The sequence below is a fragment of the Protopterus annectens genome, chromosome 3.part1 (genome assembly GCF_019279795.1).
Source record: "Protopterus annectens isolate FY-2018-M chromosome 3.part1, PAN1.0, whole genome shotgun sequence".
Lineage (NCBI taxonomy): Eukaryota > Metazoa > Chordata > Ceratodontiformes > Protopteridae > Protopterus > Protopterus annectens.
Window position 1 is genome coordinate 520,593,596 of NC_056732.1, and position 24,012 is coordinate 520,617,607.

General features: G+C 41.5%; 1 protein-coding gene across 2 annotated transcripts in view; it reads left to right on the forward strand.

Moving 5' to 3' along the window:
• The window catches only part of LOC122798199, a 648,727-nt gene extending 634,669 nt beyond the window's left edge, over positions 1-14,058 (forward strand). The window contains exon 10 of one of the 2 annotated variants that reach the window (XM_044066950.1): positions 13,803-14,058. In XM_044066950.1, coding sequence (XP_043922885.1) covers positions 13,803-13,889 — 87 coding nt within the window. In that variant the 3' untranslated portion in view covers positions 13,890-14,058. The remainder of the gene's footprint in view (positions 1-13,802) is intronic. The other variant, XM_044066949.1, reaches the window with a different exon arrangement.
• The last annotated feature ends 9,954 nt before the right edge of the window (positions 14,059-24,012 follow it).

The window sequence follows — 24,012 nt, forward strand, 5'->3', positions numbered from 1 at the left end:
GTTTTAGTGGAGAGTCACTATTTTTAAAACGGCAAAATAGATTAAAAGGGGGTGGTCACTTTTTTATTCTGGTACTATGGAATACAGTAGGATGGCCAATAAATTTAAATAGCTGAAGGGGAGTGATTTCACAAAATGAAAAGTTTGTGCTTACTTACATCAACCAGTAAAGGCAGAGAGGAAATGAGATATATGGTCAAATTAACATAAGGGGCAGGCAACTACAAAGACAGTGGTGTTTAAGTACACAGCAGTAACCGGGTGGGAAGGTGGAAACATTTCTGACTTACAAGAGACAGAGCTGTGGTGTCTTTTCAAGTTCAATATGCAGTTAAAAGCAGAATACAAGTAAAGCACAATGTAAATAAAACAAATCACAGTATACAAACTAGAAAAGGGTAATAAAGTAATACAGAGTACAACAAATAAAAAGCAAACTAACCTTTCCCTCACAGCAAACTGTAGCAGAGTCTGGGTGAGCCTTTCCAGTAAAGCTGCAAACAGAGCATTTCATGAGCTACCCCCTTTCCAATAAATCTGCTAATCAATATTGGTCAAGTTTATCCATCATGCAATATGTAATCAGTTAAAGGAGCAAAGAAAAAAAATGTAGCCTACCTTCTTGTCACACTTGTAATGCTAAGATATCATATGATGAAGCACTGTGACTCTCAATCACATCTGCTAATTCCTTCCTGTTTTAACTAAGGGATTGTGCCACTGTTACTACTGTGATTAAGAACTCCTAAAATAAAATATTAAAGTTGTCACACTGGGGATCAGGTTAACACTTTTCCGCAAGTCCCTTCTACGATATCTATGCTTCACCTGCCTGCCTCTTTAAGAAAACTTAAAACACAAGTATATATTAAAGGAAATAATGCTACGGCTGTTAAAACAGTTGTTGCATTTAGGCAAAAGGAAGCTCTGCACTGCCAATAGCCTCTTAAATTCCACTTTGACATGCTCAAAGCCATTCATTCCTTCTCCTATTTTAAATGAATAATTGTTTAATGCTCTTCCAGTGTGTACTATTACAGATCATGTGCCCCTTCTTTGCTGTGAAATTCCAAAAGGTCTATGGTACCATAGCTAAGAACTTCCACCTTGTTACTTGAATGTGAATTTCATCCCTGCCTTAGGAGTGACATCAACTTGGGGGGGCAGAGTATGCCAAAATCAGTACCTCACCACACCTAGGTACTGAATGGCTGGGATTCCTGCAACACTAGGAGAGGATATTGAGGAGGTGAGACCTCTGTACTATGAATCTCATTACCCATTCCTGACATACCGAGATCATATCCCCATGCAGAATCTGGCTGAGAATGCCTGGCACCATACCTCCACCCATACTGCAGACAGAAAGGCATCCTAGTTACTTTGTTACTTGGCAGCATCCTAGTTACTTTGTTACTTGGCAGTGTCCTCTTCAAGCTCAATTTCTGTTATGGAATCTCATATGGCCCATTCTTTTCAAGATGAAATTCTTGTTATGCTTTCTAATAGATCTCAGTTCCATATTTTTAATCTCTGTAATCCTGTTTTAACTCACTTATTAATAGTTTGCCTTTGGCTTTCAATTTTCCACTTATAGCTTTCTTAGCCATAAACAGCTCTAAAGTCAGCGACAAGCTCATCCATTTTGTCCAGTTTATTTTACACCAACCAATCAAAAACACTGCAATACTGAGGTTAAATTCTGTTTCATGTATAAGACTTGGAATTGAAGTCCTTTTTTGTACTTCAGCATACATTACCAAAATAAATAATCCCAAGAATCTTTTTCTAAACCCTATCTTCAACATATGCCTCATATATTGTAGGGGTATAGAATGTTTGTGAAAACATCTCCGTACAAAAATTCTCAATTTGATTTGAAATCCAGGATTAAGACACATTTCCCTTCTTTACTGGTAATCTGTATATAGTTATTTAATTGCTCACCCCATGTTAGTTTTACCTTTGTACGGTATTGTCTTCTCAAATCTAATATTGCCCTATATTCTCTACGTATTACTCTTCTCTGGTCTTCCATTTTGTTCTGGCTTCAATTATTTGTGGTTTGACAAAATTAGTATTCAACCTCTAAAATATCTTCCTTGACTTCTAATATTATACCTGTATATGCAAATTGATCTGTGTTCAATAACCCAAAGGTTTCTCTAGCGTCATCCCATTTTATTACCTCATCCCCTTTTATCATTTGCTCCCCAAATCTTGATTCTTTTTTCTTTCTTCTTCAAATTCTCACTACATTTTTGTATCTTTCTTATTACTATATATAGTATAACCTATTGTTTGTGATCTATTTTTCCAGCATCTGACGTATTTTAACATAAAAACAATACCTTTATGTATATAAGGCCGCGCCCAATGTTCTTTATATTCCTTTTCTAGATATGGTCAAATGCCGAGGTGTGATACTGTCATTGTCTGGTGGGGCATTATGCGTATCTTGTGCATTCCATTTGGGCATGTATTCCATGTCCTGAAACAAATACAGTAATCTAAGTTGCATGGCCTTATAATATGCCTCCAAATCTGAAAGTACAAAACTACTCTGTCAGTGTTATGTTTTTTGTACTATATTGTTTCTGTTTTGTTATCACGAAGAGACGCTAATTTTCTTTTTCATATTCTTCCATATCCATCCTGTCTGTTGACATATATAAGCCTGATCTGTATAAAGAACCAGCAGGACCAAAACATCTCAATCCTTATATATTAGTTGAAGTCCATAAATAACAATATCCATATTCTTGTCTTACTTATAATCTTCTGAGTAATTTCTTACCAAAGTTCTTTAGTTGTTTGATCAAAATTGCATTTTAACTAAATTTCTAAGTATCTCATTTTGTCATGAACCCACAAAAGGTGAAGCTCTGCACCGAGTAATGCGTTGGGGCATGAGCCATTACTATAGCCTTTGTTTTTGCTTTACTTACTTTATATTGTGTTGTATTTTAAAATATTTCAGTTTATTAAATATTAAAAATAATTTTCGTATAATATTCCAGATTAGCAGTATATAAAGCAAAGAGTTATGTTGAAAGTGGACACCTTTTCTAATTCCTCTTGTAAGGCTAAATGCTTTAGACAGCTCAGCACCACACTTCACCCTATCTTGAGCTCCTTTGTAAAAATTAAATATTGATGTTGTCCATGTTTGTGGAAAAGCAAATGCCTCAAGTTTTCTTAATAAAATAAATTCGCAACTCATTTTGTCAAACTTATTTCACCATCCAAACCTATTAAAATCTCAGAGCATATTCAGTCAGTCTTTCTCTTTAGCTACCAGAGTGTTTTCCTTCAGCTACCCAGTATGAGCTGTTTTTCCCAGCTCTGCTACACCACAATGCTTTGTCTCCTGAGTTTTCACAGTTGCTCTTTTTACATAATTTTTTTCTTTTCTTTTTTCACCTTCTAGACATTTCAGCTAACAATTTGTACTACCAGTTTGCAGTAGTTTGTAGACATTTGCACCTTTAAACTGTTCACTTTCCCAAAGTCTATTTTTAGCTGCTTATCCGCAGGTGGTGGTGCTGCAGTAGCGTTGTCGCCTCACAGTAAGAAGCTGTTTGGTTCGATTCTCAGGTAGAGCGTCATCTGCGTGGTGACATGCGTGAATGGGCGTACCTTCGTTGAAGGTTGTGCGTCAGGGCTGGTAACTTGGCACGTAAAAATCAACTACCAATCATTAGCGGACCAGAGTTCCGCTTTGGCGACCCCAAACTGGGAAAAGCCGAAAGACACAAACAAAGACTGCTGTCACCATCTTGAAATCCCGAAGCTACTTATGCATATTTGTAAAAGAGTGGGAAAAAATCACTCAGGACAGTTGGATTCTAAAACTGCCTCATGTACACAGACAACCCTCTCCTCCTCCCAACAAATTCCAACACATGTGAGAGATGCAACCATATAGCCATACTGGAGGCTAAGCTCTCTCAACTCAGTACTGGCGAAACCAGTCAGGAGGAGAAGGAAACCACACTCACTACAATTCCAGTCTCACACAGACCTACCACGACAGCAAACCAAACACATAAACACACAAAAACATACTCGGAGGCTCTAAATAAAAATCTGCCTAAGCAGCAGAGACCTCCAAAGCAGACACCCAAGCAACCGCTACCTCAAAACAAAACACGTGCAACACATAGCTCACAAAGCCAGTGTGCCGAACAGTCACAGCCCCTAAGGCTAAACAACACACCTGATACACTTGTAATAGGTGACTCTATTGTCAGGCACACTGACGTCCCGCTCACCAGGCTGAACAAGGAGAAGGTCACAGTGAGCTGCCTGTCGGGCACTAGGATCCGCCACATAACACAAGCACTCAGGTCACTCCAAGGCAAGTACAAATATGACTCAGTCATTGTCAATGCTGGTGTGAATGACCTGAGACGTATCTCCCTGGACTACATGAAAAGAGACATAGAGGAGCTCTCTGAGCATGTAGCCCAGGCCGGTATGACCCTGACCTTGAGTAGCGTTTTACCCTCACCAAGAATTATGCCACAATATGAAGACAAGATGATCAATTTCAACAACTGGCTTAAGTATTGGTGTCATTCAAAGGGGATCCAATGCCTGTCAGCCTGGGATGACATGCTCGACAAGCCACAATGCTTCGCTAGGGACGGCTTGTACCTGTCACCCCTGGGCTTTCAGATATTGGCAAAGGCTCTTGGTACCCCCATAGTGCCTTTTTTAGGCAAGGCTCAGAAGACAAACCCACCTCCATAGGTATCACAAGGGATAAGAAACTAAGAGTAATGCTACTCAACGCCAGAAGTCTAAACCTCAAGATGCATGCACTCGAAACTCTCCTTAGCATGGAGAACATAGATATCTGTGCAGTAACAGAAACCTGGTTCAAGGCTCCCGAGAGCACCCCAGCACTACCAGGTTATACCTCATACCATGCTTTTCGGCCCCAAAACTTGGACCGAACCACAAAAGGAGGGGAGTATCAATATTCGTCAAAGATACCCACACTTCCAGGTTGGTGGCACAGCACGAAGCATCAGAGACTATCCATGTGCAACTAACAGTGGGTAAAACTGCCTTCCAGTTTATAGCCTGCTATAGACCACCCTCCCAAACCCAGGAACCCCACTCGGCCTTCCTGAGAACACTGGAAAATATGAAGGTCTCTCCAAACACCATTATATTGGGCAACTTCAACTACCCAAACATAGACTGGGAGCATTACTCTAGCTCCAACACCCTAGCCCAAGGGTTCCTAGAACTTATAAACTCAAACGCTATGGAACAACTTGTTACCACTCCCACAAGCGGGGAAAACATACTGGACCTGATCTTCACCAACATGGGGACTCTATGCTCCAGACCAGAAGTGTATCCCTCACTGGTAAGATCAGACCATAAACTAATCTCACTGGATATTCACATCCCTACTCCACCCCCTGCCCTGAAAACCACAGTGAAAAACTTCTCTAAAGCAAATTTCACACTTCTCAAAACCGAGGTGGAATCCTTCAAAGCACCCGGGCCTGTGGAAAATACGGCCCAGACCGCAGAATCCTTTATAAAGGCATTCTATGAACACCTTCAGGAATGCATGGATCATGCAATCCCAAATAAAACTAAGACCCAATCCTCCAAAGGCAGACGTCCTGTCTGGTGGACCCCAGCCATATACAATAGAAGGAGGAAGCTACTACATGATAGAGCAAAATCCCAAAAAGGGAAGGCATCTCTGATCAGTATTGGCAAAAAACTACGGGCACTCATAAAATCGTCTAAGGCCAGCTTCGAGAGAAAAATTGCACAGGACACTAAGGATAATCACAAGGCTTTCTTTAGTTATGTTAGGAACCTGGGTGGGAATTCCCAGATATGCTCAGAATTAGTCCAAAATGACAAAAAATATACCAAACCCATAGACATTGCCAACATCCTAGCTGACAGGTTCAGCGCAAACTTCTCCCCCCCCCCACCAAAAGGGCAAATATCTATCCCAGCAGAGTGCTGCCCCCCTGACATCTCAGATGCTCAGGTAAGAGCTGCCCTCTCCAAAGCAAAAAACTGCATCAATGGGACCAGACAGTGTCCCGGGCTGCGTCCTACATGAACTCCAAGAAGAGCTAAACCCAAAAATAAAACTACTGTTCAGTCTCAGCCTTACTACAGGATATGTACCCAAAGAGTGGCGTACAGCAACAGTGGTCCCTCTCCACAAAGGTGGTGCCTCAACGGATCCTGGAAACTATCGCCCCATACGCCTGACTAGCTTGTTCTGCAAAGCTATGGAAAGGATCATCATGGACTTCATAAATAAAGATATTGGGGACCTACAGACACTGGATCCTACCCAGTTCGGCTTTGTTAAGGGAAGATCCTGCCTCTTAAACCTGGTTGATTTCTTTGAAATAGTCACCAAGGCCATTGACGAGGGGAAGGTGGTCCACACAGCCTACCTGGACCTCGCAAAAGCCTTCGATACAATACCCCACTCGGGCATTATAGATAAGCTCACCAGCTTAAATATAAACCCCTATGTCACTAGATGGGTTGCAAACTGGCTCAAGGACAGAACCCACATGGTTAGAATTGCTGGAGCCATATCAGACTCCAAACCAGTTACAAGTGGCGTCCCACAAGGCTCAGTCCTGGGACCTCTCTTGTTCGGTATATATTTCTCAGAGGTACAGGCCAACACGGAAGGACTGTGGCTGACCAAGTTCACAGATGACTGCAAACTGGGCGCCATAATCGACTCTCCAGCTGACACAAGCATCCTCTAAAAGGACCTCATAGAAACAGACAACTGGTGCCAGAGCCATGGCCTCAAGCTAAACGCCAAAAAGTGTGTAGTCATCCCCTTTAGCAAAAACAAAGTGCCCACAAATTACCACATAGGTGGTAATCCAGTAAGTACAGAAGAAGTAATTAGGGACCTGGGGACCCAAGTTGATAGCAATCTCTCATTTGACAACCACGTGGTCAAAGTGGTTAGAAAAACATTTTACATAGCCCACCTAATCATGAAGGGATTCACATCTAGATCAGGGGAGGTCATCGTGCCTCTTTACTCATCCCTCATCAGGCCCAAAATTGAGTACAATGCCCATTTTGGGATGTACCTTACCAGACACCTGCAGCAACTGGAAAGACCCCAAAAGTACCTCACCAAGAGGATCAAAGGGCTCAAACAGATGCCATATGCTGCCCGGTTAAAGAAACTCCAGCTCTTCTCAGTGGCATACCGCCTGCTCAGAGGCGATCTCTGCCTGACGTATAAAGCCATGTCCAACCCAGAATTAATGGACATGCTGCACCTCAGAAAATTCAAATCCCATTGAGCTATGCGCTCGAGAGACTTGAACCTCAGCACTGAAATAAATAGGACATGCTGGAGGGACAGATTCATAACCCAGAGGCTCCCTTCACTCTGGAATAAAATCCCAGTCCAGGTTAGGCAGAGTCCCTCATTGACTCTCTTCAAGAGGAATCTTGATGAGTGGATGGGAGATCGTAGGTTTACCCTGGGTATCACTTCTGTGTCACTGTTAGACAGAGGCACAGTATACTAACCTCGAAAAAGGGCATAGCAAAATTAATTTAAAATGGGTGGCGAAAGCCAAACACACTCTGGCTAGGCTTATAAATGCCCTAGGGCAGATAGCCTAGTATGAACCTATGAACCTATATAAGGGTTCAAACTTCAGTTGCCAATAAGACTGCGGCCATTGGGCATTCTACTAGTACTCAGAAAAGAAAGACAGTCAAACCCCTGTTGCAGTAGCTTCTGTGATAGCAAGGTTATAATGAAATGATAACTAAAACAGGAAGAGAGCAACGATTTTTACTCAAAAACTATTTGTAGTCCCAAGAAAGGATAGACCAATGAAATCAATCATAGATTTGTAAAGCCTAATCAAGTCTTTTTCTTTATTTAATTACTTGCTTACTTATTTTACTGCCTTTGTTTACCAGGAGGGTCCGACTGGGTGTAAAACCCCTTTTTGATGGAGGCCTGAGGAGAAAAGCTCTACATATAATTCTTTGATTACAGGATCGTTACACTACAGTAAGACAACAGCATTAAATTACAGTGACATACATACTGAATATAGTACAAGAAAGTACTAAAAATCAACAGCATTTCCAGAAAATGTACATATCTGAGGTAAGGAAAAATAGATTTAGTATTAAAGTACAATAAAAACCGCATACATAGTTTCATTTTACAGTAGTGGGGGTGGGCTAGAGACAGAAATAAAGAGGAGGAAACTCAAACGATGTGTGATGCAAGGCAGGAAGGTTTGAGGAGAAGAAGGTTATTACTGAGTGATAAATGAGAAGGTAGAACGTACGTTGTGCAAGGGGAGCTAGATTGGATGTACTCTTTACTGCGTTACTATTTCTACTCCGGGTAGTGAGTAAGTAGAAAGGGCGATTTAGTGTTGATTTGTTGTACAATACATTTACTATACTACCTCTGTATGCTGTCCAGTGGAGGAACACTGACTTAGCTGTTTGTCAAATAATTAGCTCACTTTTTTAGAAGACTCAAGAAAGTTATGTCCTGAAGGGGAAAAGAATGTTAGTCCAAATTTTGGAGACATAAGTTGAGAAAAGAGTGTCACCTGCTAAATTGTTAGATGTAGAATTAGTTTGTCAGTAAATTGAAATAATCTAGGTTGAGTGTACATTTGAATTAGTTTGCCAAGGTATGGACATCCATCTGGTTTACAGACATGAGTAGTAATATGTAAGAGGACAGGGAAGTTCTAGCCAGTGTAGTTGTTTGAGAGCTATGCAAAGGTGAGCCTATCTCTAGGGAAGGCTGGCAGCAAACTTAGCAGCCTTACTGTAGCATTGGTCCATCTTGTTGACCAGGTTGTTTGTTGGTTAAAATCGGTGTGGAGTAGAAGACTGTAGGCAGGAGGAGGGAAGAGGCAATCTGTTTTCTTGCTGAACAGGTCTGGAATGGTTTTGCTCTGTATAGGAAGCCTAGCTTTTGATGCATTTTTTTAAATTGCAGATTATAATGCTGTATGTGGTAATCAAATTTCAGATTTTAGTCTGTGTGTACACCTAGTATTTTGGTGTGAGAGATGAGTACAGTTTTACTATTGTTTATATAGGTAATTGAAAAATCTTTTTTTTTGAATATTTAGTTATTTGGGACCAAAAAGAATGAGTTTTTATTTTTGGGTTGAGAAAATGTGATTTGGTTAGCCAGTCTGTATTGAAATGAGGGAGTCTTACATCATTTTTGTAGATTGTTTAGTTGTTGTTTTTTTTTTTTCCTGAGCTGATAACAGTAGAGACATCAATGTATTGAAATAGTACAGGCATTCTTAGTTATTGCACAGAGGTCATTGATTAAGATGTTAGTGTGGTGCCGAGAATGGAATCCTGGGAGAGACACTCAGTTATGGGAAGAAAAGTGGAGAGATCTTTTTGCCACCTAACTGCTTGTGATCTGTCAGGCATGTAACTATGGGACCAGGTCAGTGTGTGGTTCTTGGGTCCTAGGTAGGAGAGTTTTTGAAGGAGAATGTGATGTGAGAAGGTATTGAAGGCTTTGGAATGGTCAAGAAAAAGGGCTTAGTGTGTATGGCTACACACTGAGTATTAGGTTAATATCAGCTCTCCCAGCGTGAAACAGAGCCAGTGAATTTGTCTTTTTGGGTAAATTTCAGATTATTGGCTAGTAAGTGCACTGCACTGATGCCAGAAAAGAGGAAATTTAAAGAACCTGAAAGAAAATCAACCACAAAATATGAGGAGAAAACACTGGCTGGAAAGAATCCAGCAGCTGTTCAGCAAAACCAGTTCAAGCTCCAGCTTTGGTGCAAGACATGACTTCCGGTAAACTAGACAAAAAAAAGTCAAATGTGCTCTGAGCTTATTAAAATAAACACAACACTATGGAGTGTAACTCAAATAACAAAAAAAACTGAAAAAATGGAAGAAGCTTTAAAAAGATATTCAGATGAGCTGATAAAACTGCAAAAATCAGAGGTCAAAATGAAGAAAAGGCTGTCTGAGTATGAGACAGCCCAAGAAGAGATGTTTCAAAAAATAGTAGAATTAGAGGGCTGAGCACATAGGGAAAACCTGAGATTTTCTGCTGTACCAGAACTAGCTGAAGGCTGGTAGACCTTTGGATGCCTGATTATTGAAAGAGGGCAAATGACATTTGTTTTCCACCTTCTGTTTGTTTTTTTGAACTCTCTTTAGTAGATCTATGGTTGTCTTTCTCAACCCTCTTTTCTGGCTTCCTATCTTTCTTTGACATGGAGAAAGCAGACACAGGAGTAGCAGAAGAAGATGGCAGGAGCACACTCTTCAGAACAAGTTTAGCCTTTCTGTCAACTGTGGTGCCAAAGGGAGTGCAGGCCTGGCACTCCATATCCAGGTGAGTGGCATGCAGGCAGTAGGCACACCTGTCATGACCATCTTGTGGGGGTGGTTTGTGCACATACTCGATACACTTAAACCCTGCAGCAGGAGTTTGTCCATAGCTAGTGGGATAAAACAGACCACACTAATACAACAGCACCAAAATAAGCAGGAGAAAAACAAGTCCAACACATTGACCACAAAGCTATGCAACCTATCACCTGTAAACAGCAATAACAAGAGGGGAACGAAAAAGGCAGAGGTATAATAAAGGTGTCAACACTGCTAATGAGAAACCCACTATGTTAAAAAACTAAACAAGTTACCGAAACTTGATCTAAACAACAAGCCTAACTGAACAGACTATTTACTACTATACAAGGTATTCAGGGGGGGGGTGGCAATGAATAAAGAACTGAACTGCAGTAATTAAGAAAAAAACACTTATCTAAGGTGCTCATAGGACTAAGTTTGATAGTGAAGGTGGAAAATGAGATTTGAGGAGATATTGCTAGGGCAGGGTGTGGAGTTCCAAGGCTAAACATTCTGAAGGTGCCGGCTTCAGATCTGAGTTGGAACTGGTACACCCATAGGTTAGATGGATGGAAAAGACAACATCAGATCTAACATTAGTTCTAATTGTATTTAATGTTAAAAAAAAATCTAAAATTATAATGGCAATCAGGAAGAAATAGTTTTATTTTTACATGATCCGAAGATCAAAATGGTTATCTGCTTGTCTGCACAGAGAGATGGTTTGAATCAACACAGCATGCTGTGTTGGTGAGACTAGTGGAAATGAATAATGTTTCCTGTTGTCTTGCCTGGGATAGATTGACTTATAGTTTTCTTAGATGTTTGGTATCTTCTGCTGATAATACATCTACTTCTCTTTTGTGAATTTCTTGGAAATCTTGAATGTTTGCCTATTGCTTTTTGCCCTTTCAGTGTTTACTTTCTTTTGATTTGGGTGCCCTTGTGTTTAGTGCTGCAGATAATTTTTATGGGCTCTACTGAAATAGTAACTGCAAGCAGAGAAGATGGACCCTGTCAAGTAATGTAATTTTTAATTATGCTGTTAGACCTTCGAAGGTGGGAAGTGCCATGTGCCAATATCATAATTAGAAAAGAAAACACATTGTTTGTAGGGGGCAAAACTTCCGCACCCCATGTGATGTTTGTGTTGCCACCTCACGTACTAACTGTGTGTGTGTATATATATATATATATATATATATATATATATATATATATATAATTTTTTTTTTTTTTTACCTACTAACTGTATTTTGATTTTGAAGTCACTTGTGCTACTGAGAGAAGCATTTGGCAGCACTATGAATTCTTCCTCAGTTTGTAGCCAGCAGAATGTGCAGTTACTATATCATCAGCGTTTGATGATGTACATGTTCACAATGCAATTATACTACCCAACACCATAATTAAAAATAAGTGTGATTAAATCATATACTGTTGTGCCTATCTGACAGGATTTGGTTTATATGAAATGCTTAAAAGTAAACTTGCTAGTTGGAAAAGAAAGTTGTTCTGACTTTCAGTGTCGTAGAATACTCCAAAATACAAAAGGCAAATCTGATGTAAGCTTAATTCTAAATGGGTCAGCCGAAGATACTGTGTTGTTAAACTTTCAACAACAGGAAGAAGAGGAACTACTTTACTATGGTCTAAACAGAGTTGAACTGTTAAAAGGAAAGAAAAATGGAATTGCAAAAAAAAAAATGTCAGTACACAAATTAAGTATCTCTTAATATAGCAATCTATTTCCATTAAAAATGTAGCAAGATACAGACTTATAACTAAACAGTAATAAGAAATAAATGCAAAAAAGGTTCAGTTAACAGCCCATGTGCCAAAAGAGCCTGTCAGGGTGATGGTATTAAGTGGTCATTGGCCTACATTCCATTTCATCTGACATTGTCATACCTGCATTGCTGGGTTGGTTTCCTCTAGTGGAGACTTAGAGCCTAGATGGGAAGGCAGTTCAGAAGTTAATGACTTATCTCTCAGGTGGCTGGAGCAAAGCAGTTTTACAGTAGCAAAGAAATCCAACCCGACTGATTGTACATTGGGGACTTGATTGAAAAAGAAAAAATCCAGTAGCATGCAAGTAATAAAAGCCCAAATTATCCAGCTACCCTGAGTCCGAATAGGAGCATCCCCAGGCAGGAGATGTGGTACTGAGAAACTAATGGGTGTTGGGTCAAATGGGAGAGTGGTGTGGATGCAGGATAAATGATACAGGTTATGAGGAAAACTTTACAAAGAAGTGTAAATAAATGTAGAAAAAATGCAAAAGAAGACAATCAGTTTATTAAATGAGGACTGTAAAATTTACAACAGACAAGAAAAGGTAAGTTACATAAATATATGTAAAATATTACTGCAGTCTTGCCTACTCATCCGAGTGAAATGGATATTAAACAAATTAGATTACTTTTCTCTCCATATTTTAACTTTATTAGCAGTTTACAACAGTGAAATCTGTAATTGCAAACATTTTGTGCAACTGATTTCTTAATTTAATCCTCCAGTTATTTTCGGATCTAGATGCCTAATCATAATGAGACATATTCTAAAAGACTTGCTGTCAGTGGAAGTGACCATTTAAGCTGAGAGCAGGTCTTTTGGATTCTGGCTCCCAGTGTAAGCCTGTTTATAGATAGGCCTTAAACTGAAGTCAAATACAGTGAGATCAAGCTTTTTTTGGAGTCAGGGCAGGCTTACACTGAGAGCAACTCTTTTGGAATCTGGCTCAATGTATGGGTTTTAATTTGATAAATGCTACACAAATGAATAATGCTATACTTAAGTGACTATTTAACTTACATTGTTTTGTTTTTACATTACGGTAAATAAGACTGATTTTTTTCTTTTTTTCCAGAACGTAGTCTAGAAGAACAGTTCTCTTCAGCAGTAAAATGAAGCAAAGTGTACAAACTGCAATAAGTTTGCAAGAGTGGCTCAGTCTATCCGAGAATTCATTTCATTAGCATATTTTCATAGTCTGAAGTTTAAAACACCGGAAGCATCATTTTGCAAAATATATGATTAAAGTAACTCCGTTTGGGCTCTTATAAATTAACTACATATCTGTAACATTCCAAGTTCACAGCTGAGGTTCCCCTCGGGCATGACATAATAGCAGACAATCCTTATTTAAGCTAGCTCTCATGTGTATGTTCTGGTGCCTTTTACCTGTTTCAATTTCATAGACTGTTTTGTGCGTTTCCTTTAACCAAGCTGCTTTAGATGAGAAAAGTGATTATATTCTGTGCCAGTATCGATACAGTAAGATCGGTAACATTTTTAAAACTCAGCCAAGACAAGAATTTTGAAATTTATGATGTCATAGTTCAGATTTTTTAGTTATACCATTCTACATCATTTTCCAGGCATCTGTGTCAGAGTGCTGTGTTATCTTCCGTTACCAAGACCAGTGTTTGCTCCATCCCAACAGCCATATAAAATGTCACCAGTGAAAACTGTAAGAAGACCCTGCAGAAAGGATGAAGAAAATCATCGGGAAAGCTCTGCACCACCCTTCTGATTAACAAGCTACTTGTTTTCCTACTCAAGCCTCCTCCAAAGAATCTACATACATTATGCAAAAAGAGTGCATTATATGTAAATAAAACAAAATCAAATTTAGCAGTTGTCTCTATGCAAGTTTTATGCTGCTTGTTCTTTATTAAGTTGACTTTAACTAAGTACATATCCTCTAACCTGGTAGACCTGATATCCGACCTTGAAAGGTAATCCCTTGTAGGAAAACTAACAGACCCATCCCAGGTCAACCTAGTAGAATTTTTCAGTTTTTTTGAAAATGATAAAGTGCACTTATTTCAAATTGAGCTCGACACTGTGGCAGTCAGGGTGGTTGTACTGGAGTTTACTTTTTACAGTACCAACATTATCTTATTCAGCATGGCGGGGGAGCTGAGCATATCCTGGCAAACAAGGGACATAAAGCAAAGAAAATGTCTTGGATAAGATGATAGTCCATTACAGATGCATCCAACCTCTCTCATATACACAACAAAGACAAGCACACCTATGGGCATTTTAGAGGACTGGTCTCCAAATTAATTTATGTATTGATTCATTCATTCATTGCTTTTTGATAACTGGGTAGATTGGCTAGTCACAAGATCCTTTTCAATCAGAACCCCAGCCTATAAGGGAAACAGTTTAGTACATTATGATGTTCCTGAATATTTGATAGAAATGCAGTTTACAGTAAAGATAGAAGACAGCAAAATGCAGATAAATATTCTGAGTAGGCAAATGTTGAAAAAGACAACTGCAAATTTACAAATAATATTATGAATGCACAGAATGTGGCAGTGACATCTTCATTCAGTAGTTGGTTTACAGTATGTAATGGTAAATGATTTGTGCTTTACAGTTCTGGAACATCAAATATGTTAAAAATAGCACAGTATTTACAATGTAACTTTTCAAGTCACAGCAGCAAGAACAACAAAATGCTTATATTGACACGTCAGGAACATTTAAACATCCAGATACAAAGAGAATATACACATTCAAATTTGAGGCCAGTTGTAACTCTTCTAATGGGATTTATCTAGCGTACTGTGTTAAATGTTAAGCATTTCATATAGGGAAAACTAACAGAAGAGTTTGGGATAGAATCAGGGAGCACATTTATAACATCAGGAACAGCACTGAGACTAATGCATTAGCCAAATGTGTTGTAAACAATGATTCAGCACATAATTTAAAATTTTTGGTGATGGAAGTGGTTAATATTAATGAACGTGGTGGTAATATTGAAAACTTAACAGAGGCCTCAAAGACATGGTGGATTATCAGAATGCGGGCAGACATTGGTAAGGGTCTAAATGAAAAACTTCCACTGAAAACACTTAAAAGCTAGGGGGCTGCATAAATGATTTTTGAAAATGTATTGCAATGTTTTTTATGTTCTTGTTTTGTCACGTTTCTGGTGGTGCAGCAGTTAGCGTTGTCACCTTACAGCAAGAGGTTCTCCAGTTCGATCCTCGGCTGGGGTGCCTTCTGTGCGGAATCTGCATGTTTTCCCTGTGGTCGCGTGGGTTTCCTCCGGGTGCACCAGTTTCCTCCCACATCCCAAAGACATGCTGCAGGTGGATTGGACACTCTAAATTGGCCCTAGGCGTGAGTGTGTGCGTGTGTGTGCCTTCAGTGGAAGGTAGGGCGCCGGGCTGGCAACTCGACACCATAAAACTCTACTGCCAATCTTGAGCGGACAGGTGATCCACTGTGGCAACCCCTAACCGGGAAAAGCCGAAAGAAGAAGTTTTGTCATGTTTCTAAGAAGATTTTTTCGTAAAACTGTTTAGTATACTTTTTATGTATTTTTTCATAGGACACTATCACTTTAAATGCTTGCAGAGTGTTATATCATTACTAGGTTACGTTTTGATAGAAGTGACTGGTTAAGACAGTTTTAAGAATTATATATATATATATATATATATATAACTTTTTCAAACATACCTTTAAACGTGTGATGAAGCAGCATGGTTTTACTGTGAAAGCTCTTATGTCATTAAAATCTGTACATTATATCATAACTTGTTTGCTTATTTGGACCGCTGCCTTGTTTTGATTTACTTTTTATGTATTTTTGGATTTTCATTGCGATTTTAAGTGAACTATTCATCCTTTTCACTTTAGTTTGTGTTTATATATTTAAGTGACTAAACATAAATTGTTTTGTTTTTACATTACGGTAAATGAGGCTGATTTTTTTTCCCCCAGAACCTAGTCTAGAATAATGACTCTCTTCAGCAGTAAAGTAAATGTTCTACAAACTGTAATAAGTTTGCAAGAATGGTTCAGTCTGTCTGAGAATTAATTTCATTAGATATTTTCATGGTCTGAAGTTTAAAACACGGGAGACATAATTTTCCAAAATATGATTAACATAATTCAGTTTGAGTTCTTATAAATATAAAACTACATGTCTGTAACATTCCAAGTTCATAGGTAGGTACTAGGCTATTGGCCCTAGGGCCTATATAAGTCTAGCCAAAAAGGTACCCTGGCTTTCACCACCCAAGAAAAGTATTTTCCTGTGCCCCTGTCGAGCAGAGCCCCAGAGGTGATCCCCGGGGGGAATTTCCTATTTCCCATCCAATCATCAAGATTTTTCTTGAAGAGTGCTAATGAGGAGCTTTGTTTGATATAGATAGGTAATTTGTTCCAGAGTATGGGAAGTCTCTGGGACAGAAATCTATCCCCCTAGCATGTTATGTTTATTGTGGTGACAAGGTTTAGGTCCCTAGAGCGTGTAGCTCGGAGGGATTGGGATTTCTTTAAGTGGAGCATGTTTGACATAGCTTTGTATGTTAGGCAGAGATCTCCCCTGAGTAGGTGATATGCGACAAAGTAAAGCTGGAGGTTTATGAGACGGTCTGCATAGGGCATCTGTTTGAGGCCGGTAATCCTCTTTGTGAGGTATTTCTGCAACCTTTCCAGTTGTTGTAGATGTCTTGTGAGGTACATAACAAAAGGGGCGTTGTACTCTATAATGGGTCTAACGAGTGATGAGTAGAGGGGAACAATTACCTCTTTTTTCCTGGATGAGAAACCTTTTGTGATGAGGTGTGCCATGTAGAAGGATTTCCTGACTGCTGTGGTGATGTATCAAAGGAGAGACTCCTGTCCACGTGTCCTAAGGTCTCATCACACTTTTGGTGTTAAGTGGACTACCAGCTATGTGGTAGCTCATGGGTACAGAGTTTTTACCAAAGGGGATGACAGTGCATGTTTTGGCATTAAGCTTGAGGCCACGGCTTTGACACCAGGCATCTGTCTCAGTGAGGCCCTTTTGTAGGATGTCCACATCGTTAGGAGATTTGATTATGGCTCCTAGTTTGCAGTCATCTGCTCCTAGTTTGCAGTCATCTGCGGACTTCATTAGCCAAAGACCTTCTGTGTTAGCCTGTACTTCAGAAAAGTAGATACCAAACAGGAGAGGGCCCAAGATTGAACCCTGTGGTACTCCACTTGTCACTGGCATGAAGTCGGATTTGGAGTCTGCCACTTTCACAGTATGGGTTCTATCAGTGAGCCAGTTGGCAACCCATCTTGTGGCATAGGGATTTATACCTAGTTTAGTGTGTTTATCTATAATTCCAGAGTGGGGGATGGTGTCAAAAGCCTTGGCGAGATCTAGATAGGCTGTGTGAACCACCTTACCCTCGTCTATGGCTTTGGTGACTGCTTCAAAGAAGTCTTTCAGGTTTAGGAGACATAATCTGCCTTTTACAAACCCAAACTGGCTGGGGTCCAGAATTTGGAGATTACCAATGTCTTTGTTTATAAGCTCCATGATGATACATTCCATGGCCTTGCAGACCAGGCTTCTTAGGCTAATGGGTCGGTAGTTCCCTGGGTCAGTGGTGGCTTCACCTTTGTGGAGTGGGATAACCATCGCTGTGCACCATTCAGTGGGCACAAAGCCTGAGGTGAGGCTATGATTGAACATGGTGCTTAGGTGGGGTGCCAGTTCATTCTGTAGTTCGTGTAGAATGCAGCCTGGGATGTTGTCAGGTTCCATGGATGCTGTGTTCTTGGCTTTGGAGAGTGTGTTTTTCACCTGTGCAGCCATGATTACAGGAACTTTGCATTCTTCTGGTATAGAGATGGGCCCTTTAGGGGGGTGACAGAGGGGTAAAGTTAGCACTGAACCTATCTGCCAGGATGTTGACAATTATCAGTTGGTTCTGTATATTTAGTGCTATTGTGCTGTAACGCAGAGCAGATCTGAGTGTTACCATTGAGATTCTTGACAATGCTTTGTGGTTGTCTTTAGAATCAGTTGCGATTTTGTTTTCGTAACTAGCTTTGGAGGATTTTATGAGAGATCTCAGGTTCTTACTGAGGCTGACCATGGAGTTCCTCTAATCATGGGATTTTACAGTTTTTTGCAACAGTTTCTTTCTTCCGTTGTAGAGTTTGTTTATGGCAGGGGACCACCAAGATTGGCTTCCTTTTTTGGAGGATAGCATCTTGGTTCTGTTAGGGATAGCGCGATCCATGCACTCGTGTAAGTCTTTTGTGTAGGATTTAGCTGTCATACCTCTATTATCCATCTGCATGGGTGTCATGAAGTTTGCCACTTCTGTCTTAAGAAGCGTGAAGTTGGCTTTGCAGAAATATTTTACTGTGGTTACCCTAATGGGGGAGTGGGGGCAGGATGTGGAAGGCTAGGGTGATTAGCTTGTGGTCAGATCTGACCAATGAGGAATTGACCTCTGGTGTGGAACACCGGTCACCCATGTTGGTAATGATCCAGTCTAGGATATTGCTGCCCCTGGTGGGAGTGTGGATAAGCTGATCCAAGGCACTGGAATTTATGAATTACAGAAAACGCTGAGCAAAAGAGTTGGTACATGAGAAGTTTTCCCAGTTAATGGTGGGGTAGTTGAAATCGCCCATTATGAGGGTGTTGGGTTGTGCCCTAATATTTTCCAGTGTATCAAGAAATGAGGAGTGGGAATCCTGGGGCATGGTGGGAGATCTGTAGCAAGTTACAATTCGGATTGCGTTCTTGTCCAGAGTTAGTTGCAGTTGGATAATCTCGGATGCATTATGCTGAGCAACTAGCCTGGAGGTGTGGATATCCTTAATGAATATGGACACACCTCTGGCTTTAGTGTCTCAGTCCAGGTTAGGTGGCCGAAATGTGTGGTATGAATTATAGCCTGGTAATGCAGGGGTGCTCTCTGGAGCTTTGAACCGGGTCTCTATCACTGCACAGATGCCAGTGTTCTCCATTTTAAGGAGTGTCTCGAGTGAATCCATTTTGAGGTTTAGGCTTCTAGCATTGAGTAGCATTACCCACAGATTTTGCTTGCTTGTAACTGTTACGGTGGTGAATTTGTCATTTGAACCTTGCCTAAAAAAGGCACTATAGGGGTAGCAAAAGGCTTAGCCAGTATCCGGAATCCCAAGGGTGACAGGTGCAGGCCATCTCTGGCAAAGCATCGTGGTCTGTTGATCATGTCATCCCAGGCAGACAGACACTGGATCCCCTTAGAATGACACCAGAAGCTTAGCCAATTGTTGAAGGCAATCATTTTGTCCTTGTACTGTGGTATCATTCTGGGTGATGGCAGGATGCTACTCAGGGCTAGGGTCATACCTGCCTGGGCTACAAGATTGGAGAGCTCCTCCATGTCTCTTTTCATGTAGTCCAAGGAGGTACATCTCAGGTCATTCACACCAACATGGACAATGACAGAGTCATATTTGTACTTGTTGTGGAGTGACCTGCGTATGTGCTGTATGTGGCAGATCCTGGCACCTGACAGGCAGCTGACAGTAACTTTCTCCTTGCTTAGCCTGGCGAGTGAAACATCACTGTGACTGACTATAGAGTCACCTATGACTAGAGTGTTGGGTGTGTTGTTATGCCTTATGGGCTATGGTTGAGTGGCACACTGGGTTTCTGGGCTATGTGTCATTTGGGTTGTGTTGGGGGGGTAGAGGTTGCTTTGGTTTCTGCTTTGGAGGTTTCTGTTGCTTGAGCAGATTTTTATTGAGAGCCTCCGTGAATGTAGGTGTGTGTTTTGTGTTTCTATGTGTCTGTTTTGGTGGTGTAGGTTTTGAGGGATTATGTGATGAGTGTGGTGCAAGTGTTTACCTTCTCCTCTTGACTGTCTAGTCCAGTCTTGGGTGAAGAGAGCTTTGCTTCCAGTTTGGCTACATAAGTGCATCTCTTACTGCCCCAAGATGCCCAGATTCATCAGGTAGCCTGAAGAAAACACCTGGAGCTGACCCTTAAACATGCCTGGTTAGGTGCTTATTTATTAAGTATTAAAAACTGTTTTCCTCTAGACAAGTGAGGAAAGTTGAGTGCTGTAGTAATTTGTAGCTTATTTATAGTGCTTAAGAGTTCTGAACAAGTGCTGAGTTCAAAGAAACAGATCCGAGTGCAAAAACTAAAAAACTGGCTAGATGTTCATCGTGCATACAGCTGCAGTCATAACAGATGGGTTATCCTGCCGTCAGGCGGGTCCTCGGTCGGCCAAATTCCAAAGTCTAGGTCCGGCGTCGGTTGTCGTCGCTTCTTCCCTGACGCCAGTGCGGCAGGGGTATAAAAGAGGCAGCCAACGCCATTTTCCCCAGTCTTTCGTGCCGTGCGGTGCCCGAAGCAGAAGCAGTTCGCAAGTGCCGGTCGGCCAGCTCCTGAGATTTACGAAAGTATTTCAGCCGAAGTCTTCTTGAAAGCTAAGTAACCCGTTGGGGAAACTTTTCTTGCCTCAGACCGATGTCAGACAAAGTTAATAATTGCATTTCTTGTGGGAAGCAAATACCGCATAAGGATTTCCACTCTTTTTGTATACCTTGCTTAGGCCCAGACCACGACGTCTCGTCCTGCCGTTTTTGTGCTAGATTCAACAAACGCACTATTAAACGTTGGGCGGAGTTCGTCCTTCACTTTTTCGGCAAAAAGTTTAATTATTTTATGTCGTCGGATACTCCGACTCCAGTTTTGAGCAAAAAACGCAAAGATAAGGGCCGACATACGAGGTCCGCACCACCTACTGAAACCACGCTAAGGCCGACTACCAGTTCTCCGGTACTCAGCGAGGCACCTACGCAGCCCCTGAGTACCGATGACAATGCATTACCAGTGTCTTCAGTACCCGAGGTCGCAGGCTCCAAGGCCCCCATTCCTACTACAGATACCGATGCCACTCTAGGCGGGGAAACTCAGAATTTAGACAGACCTGCCATTTCTCAAGGGGTCTCCAGGCCTTCATCCTTCTCTATTAAAGCCTTCACTAAATATAAAACAGCCATGAAAACCAAAAAACAGGTTCCTCAGACACCCTCTCAAGGCACCATGCCTAAAAAACAGATGCTTAAAATGGCTGAGGACTTGATTACTCTTATCAGGGGTTCTCAACCCCCCTCTGACAAAAGGCCCAGATTAGAGGAAGATTACTCTTCCTCAGATCAAGCTTCTATTACCTCAGAACTATCTGAGGACCAGGATTATGCCTATTCTCCATTTGAAGACTCTGATGCAGAGGAATCTATTCCCTCGGTCTCCCCCCCGAGGACTTCTCTTTTGGGGAAACCTTGCATACATTGAGGGAACACTTTCACTGGGAAGGCCAAGATTACTCAGATTCCAAGAAAAGGCTCAGGGAATTTCTTCAGCTCCCCCAGCATAGGCCTCTGGCTATCCCTCCTGTTTTAGATATATTGGATGATGTGTACACAGAAGCCAGCCTTAATCCTGATTCTTTGCCTCCAGCTCCTGTTAAACCAGACAGGTTCATAGGTTCATACTAGGCTATCTGCCCTAGGGCATTTATAAGCCTAGCCAGAGTGTGTTTGGCTTTTGCCACCCATTTTAAATTAATTTTGCTATGCCTGTTTTTGAGGTTAGTATACTGTGCCTCTGTCTAACAGTGACACAGAAGTGATAGCCGGGGTAAACCTACGATCTCCCATCCACTCATCAAGATTCCTCTTGAAGAGAGTCAATGTGGGACTCTGCCTAACCTGGACTGGGATTTTATTCCAGAGTGAAGGGAGCCTCTGGGTTATGAATCTGTCCCTCCAGCATGTCCTATTTATTTCAGTGCTGAGGTTCAAGTCTCGAGCGTAGCTCGATGGGATTTGGATTTTCTGAGGTGCAGCATGTCCATTAATTCCGGGTTGGACATGGCTTTATACGTCAGGCACAGATCGCCTCTGAGCAGGCGGTATGCCACTGAGTAGAGCTGGAGTTTCTTTAACCGGGCAGCATATGGCATCTGTTTGAGCCCTTTGATCCTCTTGGTGAGGTACTTTTGGGATCTTTCCAGTTGCTGCAGGTGTCTGGTAAGGTACATCCCAAAACGGGCATTGTACTCAATTATGGGCCTGATGAGGGATGAGTAAAGAGGTACGATGACCTCCCCTGATCTAGATGTGAATCCCTTCATGATTAGGTGGGCTATATAAACTGTTTTTCTAACCACTTTGGCCACGTGGTTGTCAAATGAGAGATTGCTATCAACTTGGGTCCCCAGGTCGCTAATGACTTCTTCTGTACTTAATGGATTACCACCTATGTGGTAATTTGTGGGCACTTTGTTTTTGCCAAAGGGGATGACTATACACTTTTTGGCGTTTAGCTTGAGGCCATGGCTCTGGCACCAGTTGTCTGTTTCTATGAGGCCCTTTTGGAGGATGCTTGTGTCGGCTGGAGAGTTGATTATGGCGCCCAGTTTTCAGTCATCTGCGAACTTGGTCAGCCACAGTCCTTCCGTGTTGGCCTGTACCGCCGAGAAATATATTCCGAACAAGAGAGGTCCCAGGACTGAGCCTTGTGGGACGCCACTTGTAACTGGTTTGGAGTCTGACATGGCTCCAGCAATTCTAACCATGTGGGTTCTGTCCTTGAGCCAGTTTGCAACCCATCTAGTGACATAGGGGTTTATATTTAAGCTGGTGAGCTTATCTATAATGCCCGAGTGGGGTATTGTATCGAAGGCTTTTGCGAGGTCCAGGTAGGCTGTGTGGACCACCTTCCCCTCGTCAATGGCCTTGGTGACTGTTTCAAAGAAATTGACCAGGTTTAAGAGGCAGGATCTGCCCTTAACAAAGCCAAACTGGGTAGGATCCAGTGTCTGTAGGTCCCCAATATCTTTACTTATGAGGTCCATGATCCTTTCCATAGCTTTGCAGACCAAGCTAGTCAGGCTTATGGGGCGATAGTTTCCAGGATCCATTGAGGCACCACCTTTGTGGAGAGGGACCACTGTTGCTGTACGCCACTCTTTGGGTACATATCCTGTAGTAAGGCTAAGATTGAACAGTAGTTTTATGTTTGGGTTTAGCTCTTCTTGGAGTTCATGTAGGACGCAGCCCAGGACACCATCTGGTCCCATTGATGCTGTGTTTTTTGCTTTGGAGAGGGCGGCTCTTACCTGAGCATCTGAGATGTCAGGGGGGCAGCACTCTGTTGGGATAGATATTTGCCCTTTTGGTGGGGAGAATTTTGCACTGAACCTGTCAGCTAGGATGTTGGCAATGTCTGTGGGCTCGGTGTATTTTTTGTCATTTTGGACTAATTCTGAGCACATCTGGGAATTCCCACCTAGGTTCCTAACATAACTAAAGAAAGCCTTGTGATTATCCTTAGTGTCCTGTGCAATTTTTCTCTCGAAGCTGGCCTTAGACGATTTTATGAGTGCCCGTAGTTTTTTGCTAATACTGATCGGAGATGCCTTCCCTTTTTGGGATTTTGCTCTATCATGTAGTAGCTTCCTCCTTCTATTGTATAGTTTGTTTATGGCTGGGGTCCACCAGACAGGACGTCTGCCTTTGGAGGATTGGGTCTTGGTTTTATTTGGGATTGCATGATCCATGCATTCCTGAAGGTGTTCATAGAATGCGTTTATAAAGGATTCTGCAGTCTGGGCCATATTTTCCACAGGCCTGGGGGCTTTGAAGGATTTCGCTTCGGTTTTGAGGCGTGTGAAATTTGCTTTAGAGAAGTTTTTCACTGTGGTTTTCTGGGCAGGGGGTGGGGTCGGGATGTGAATATCCAGTGAGATTAGTTTATGGTCTGATCTTACCAGTGAGGGA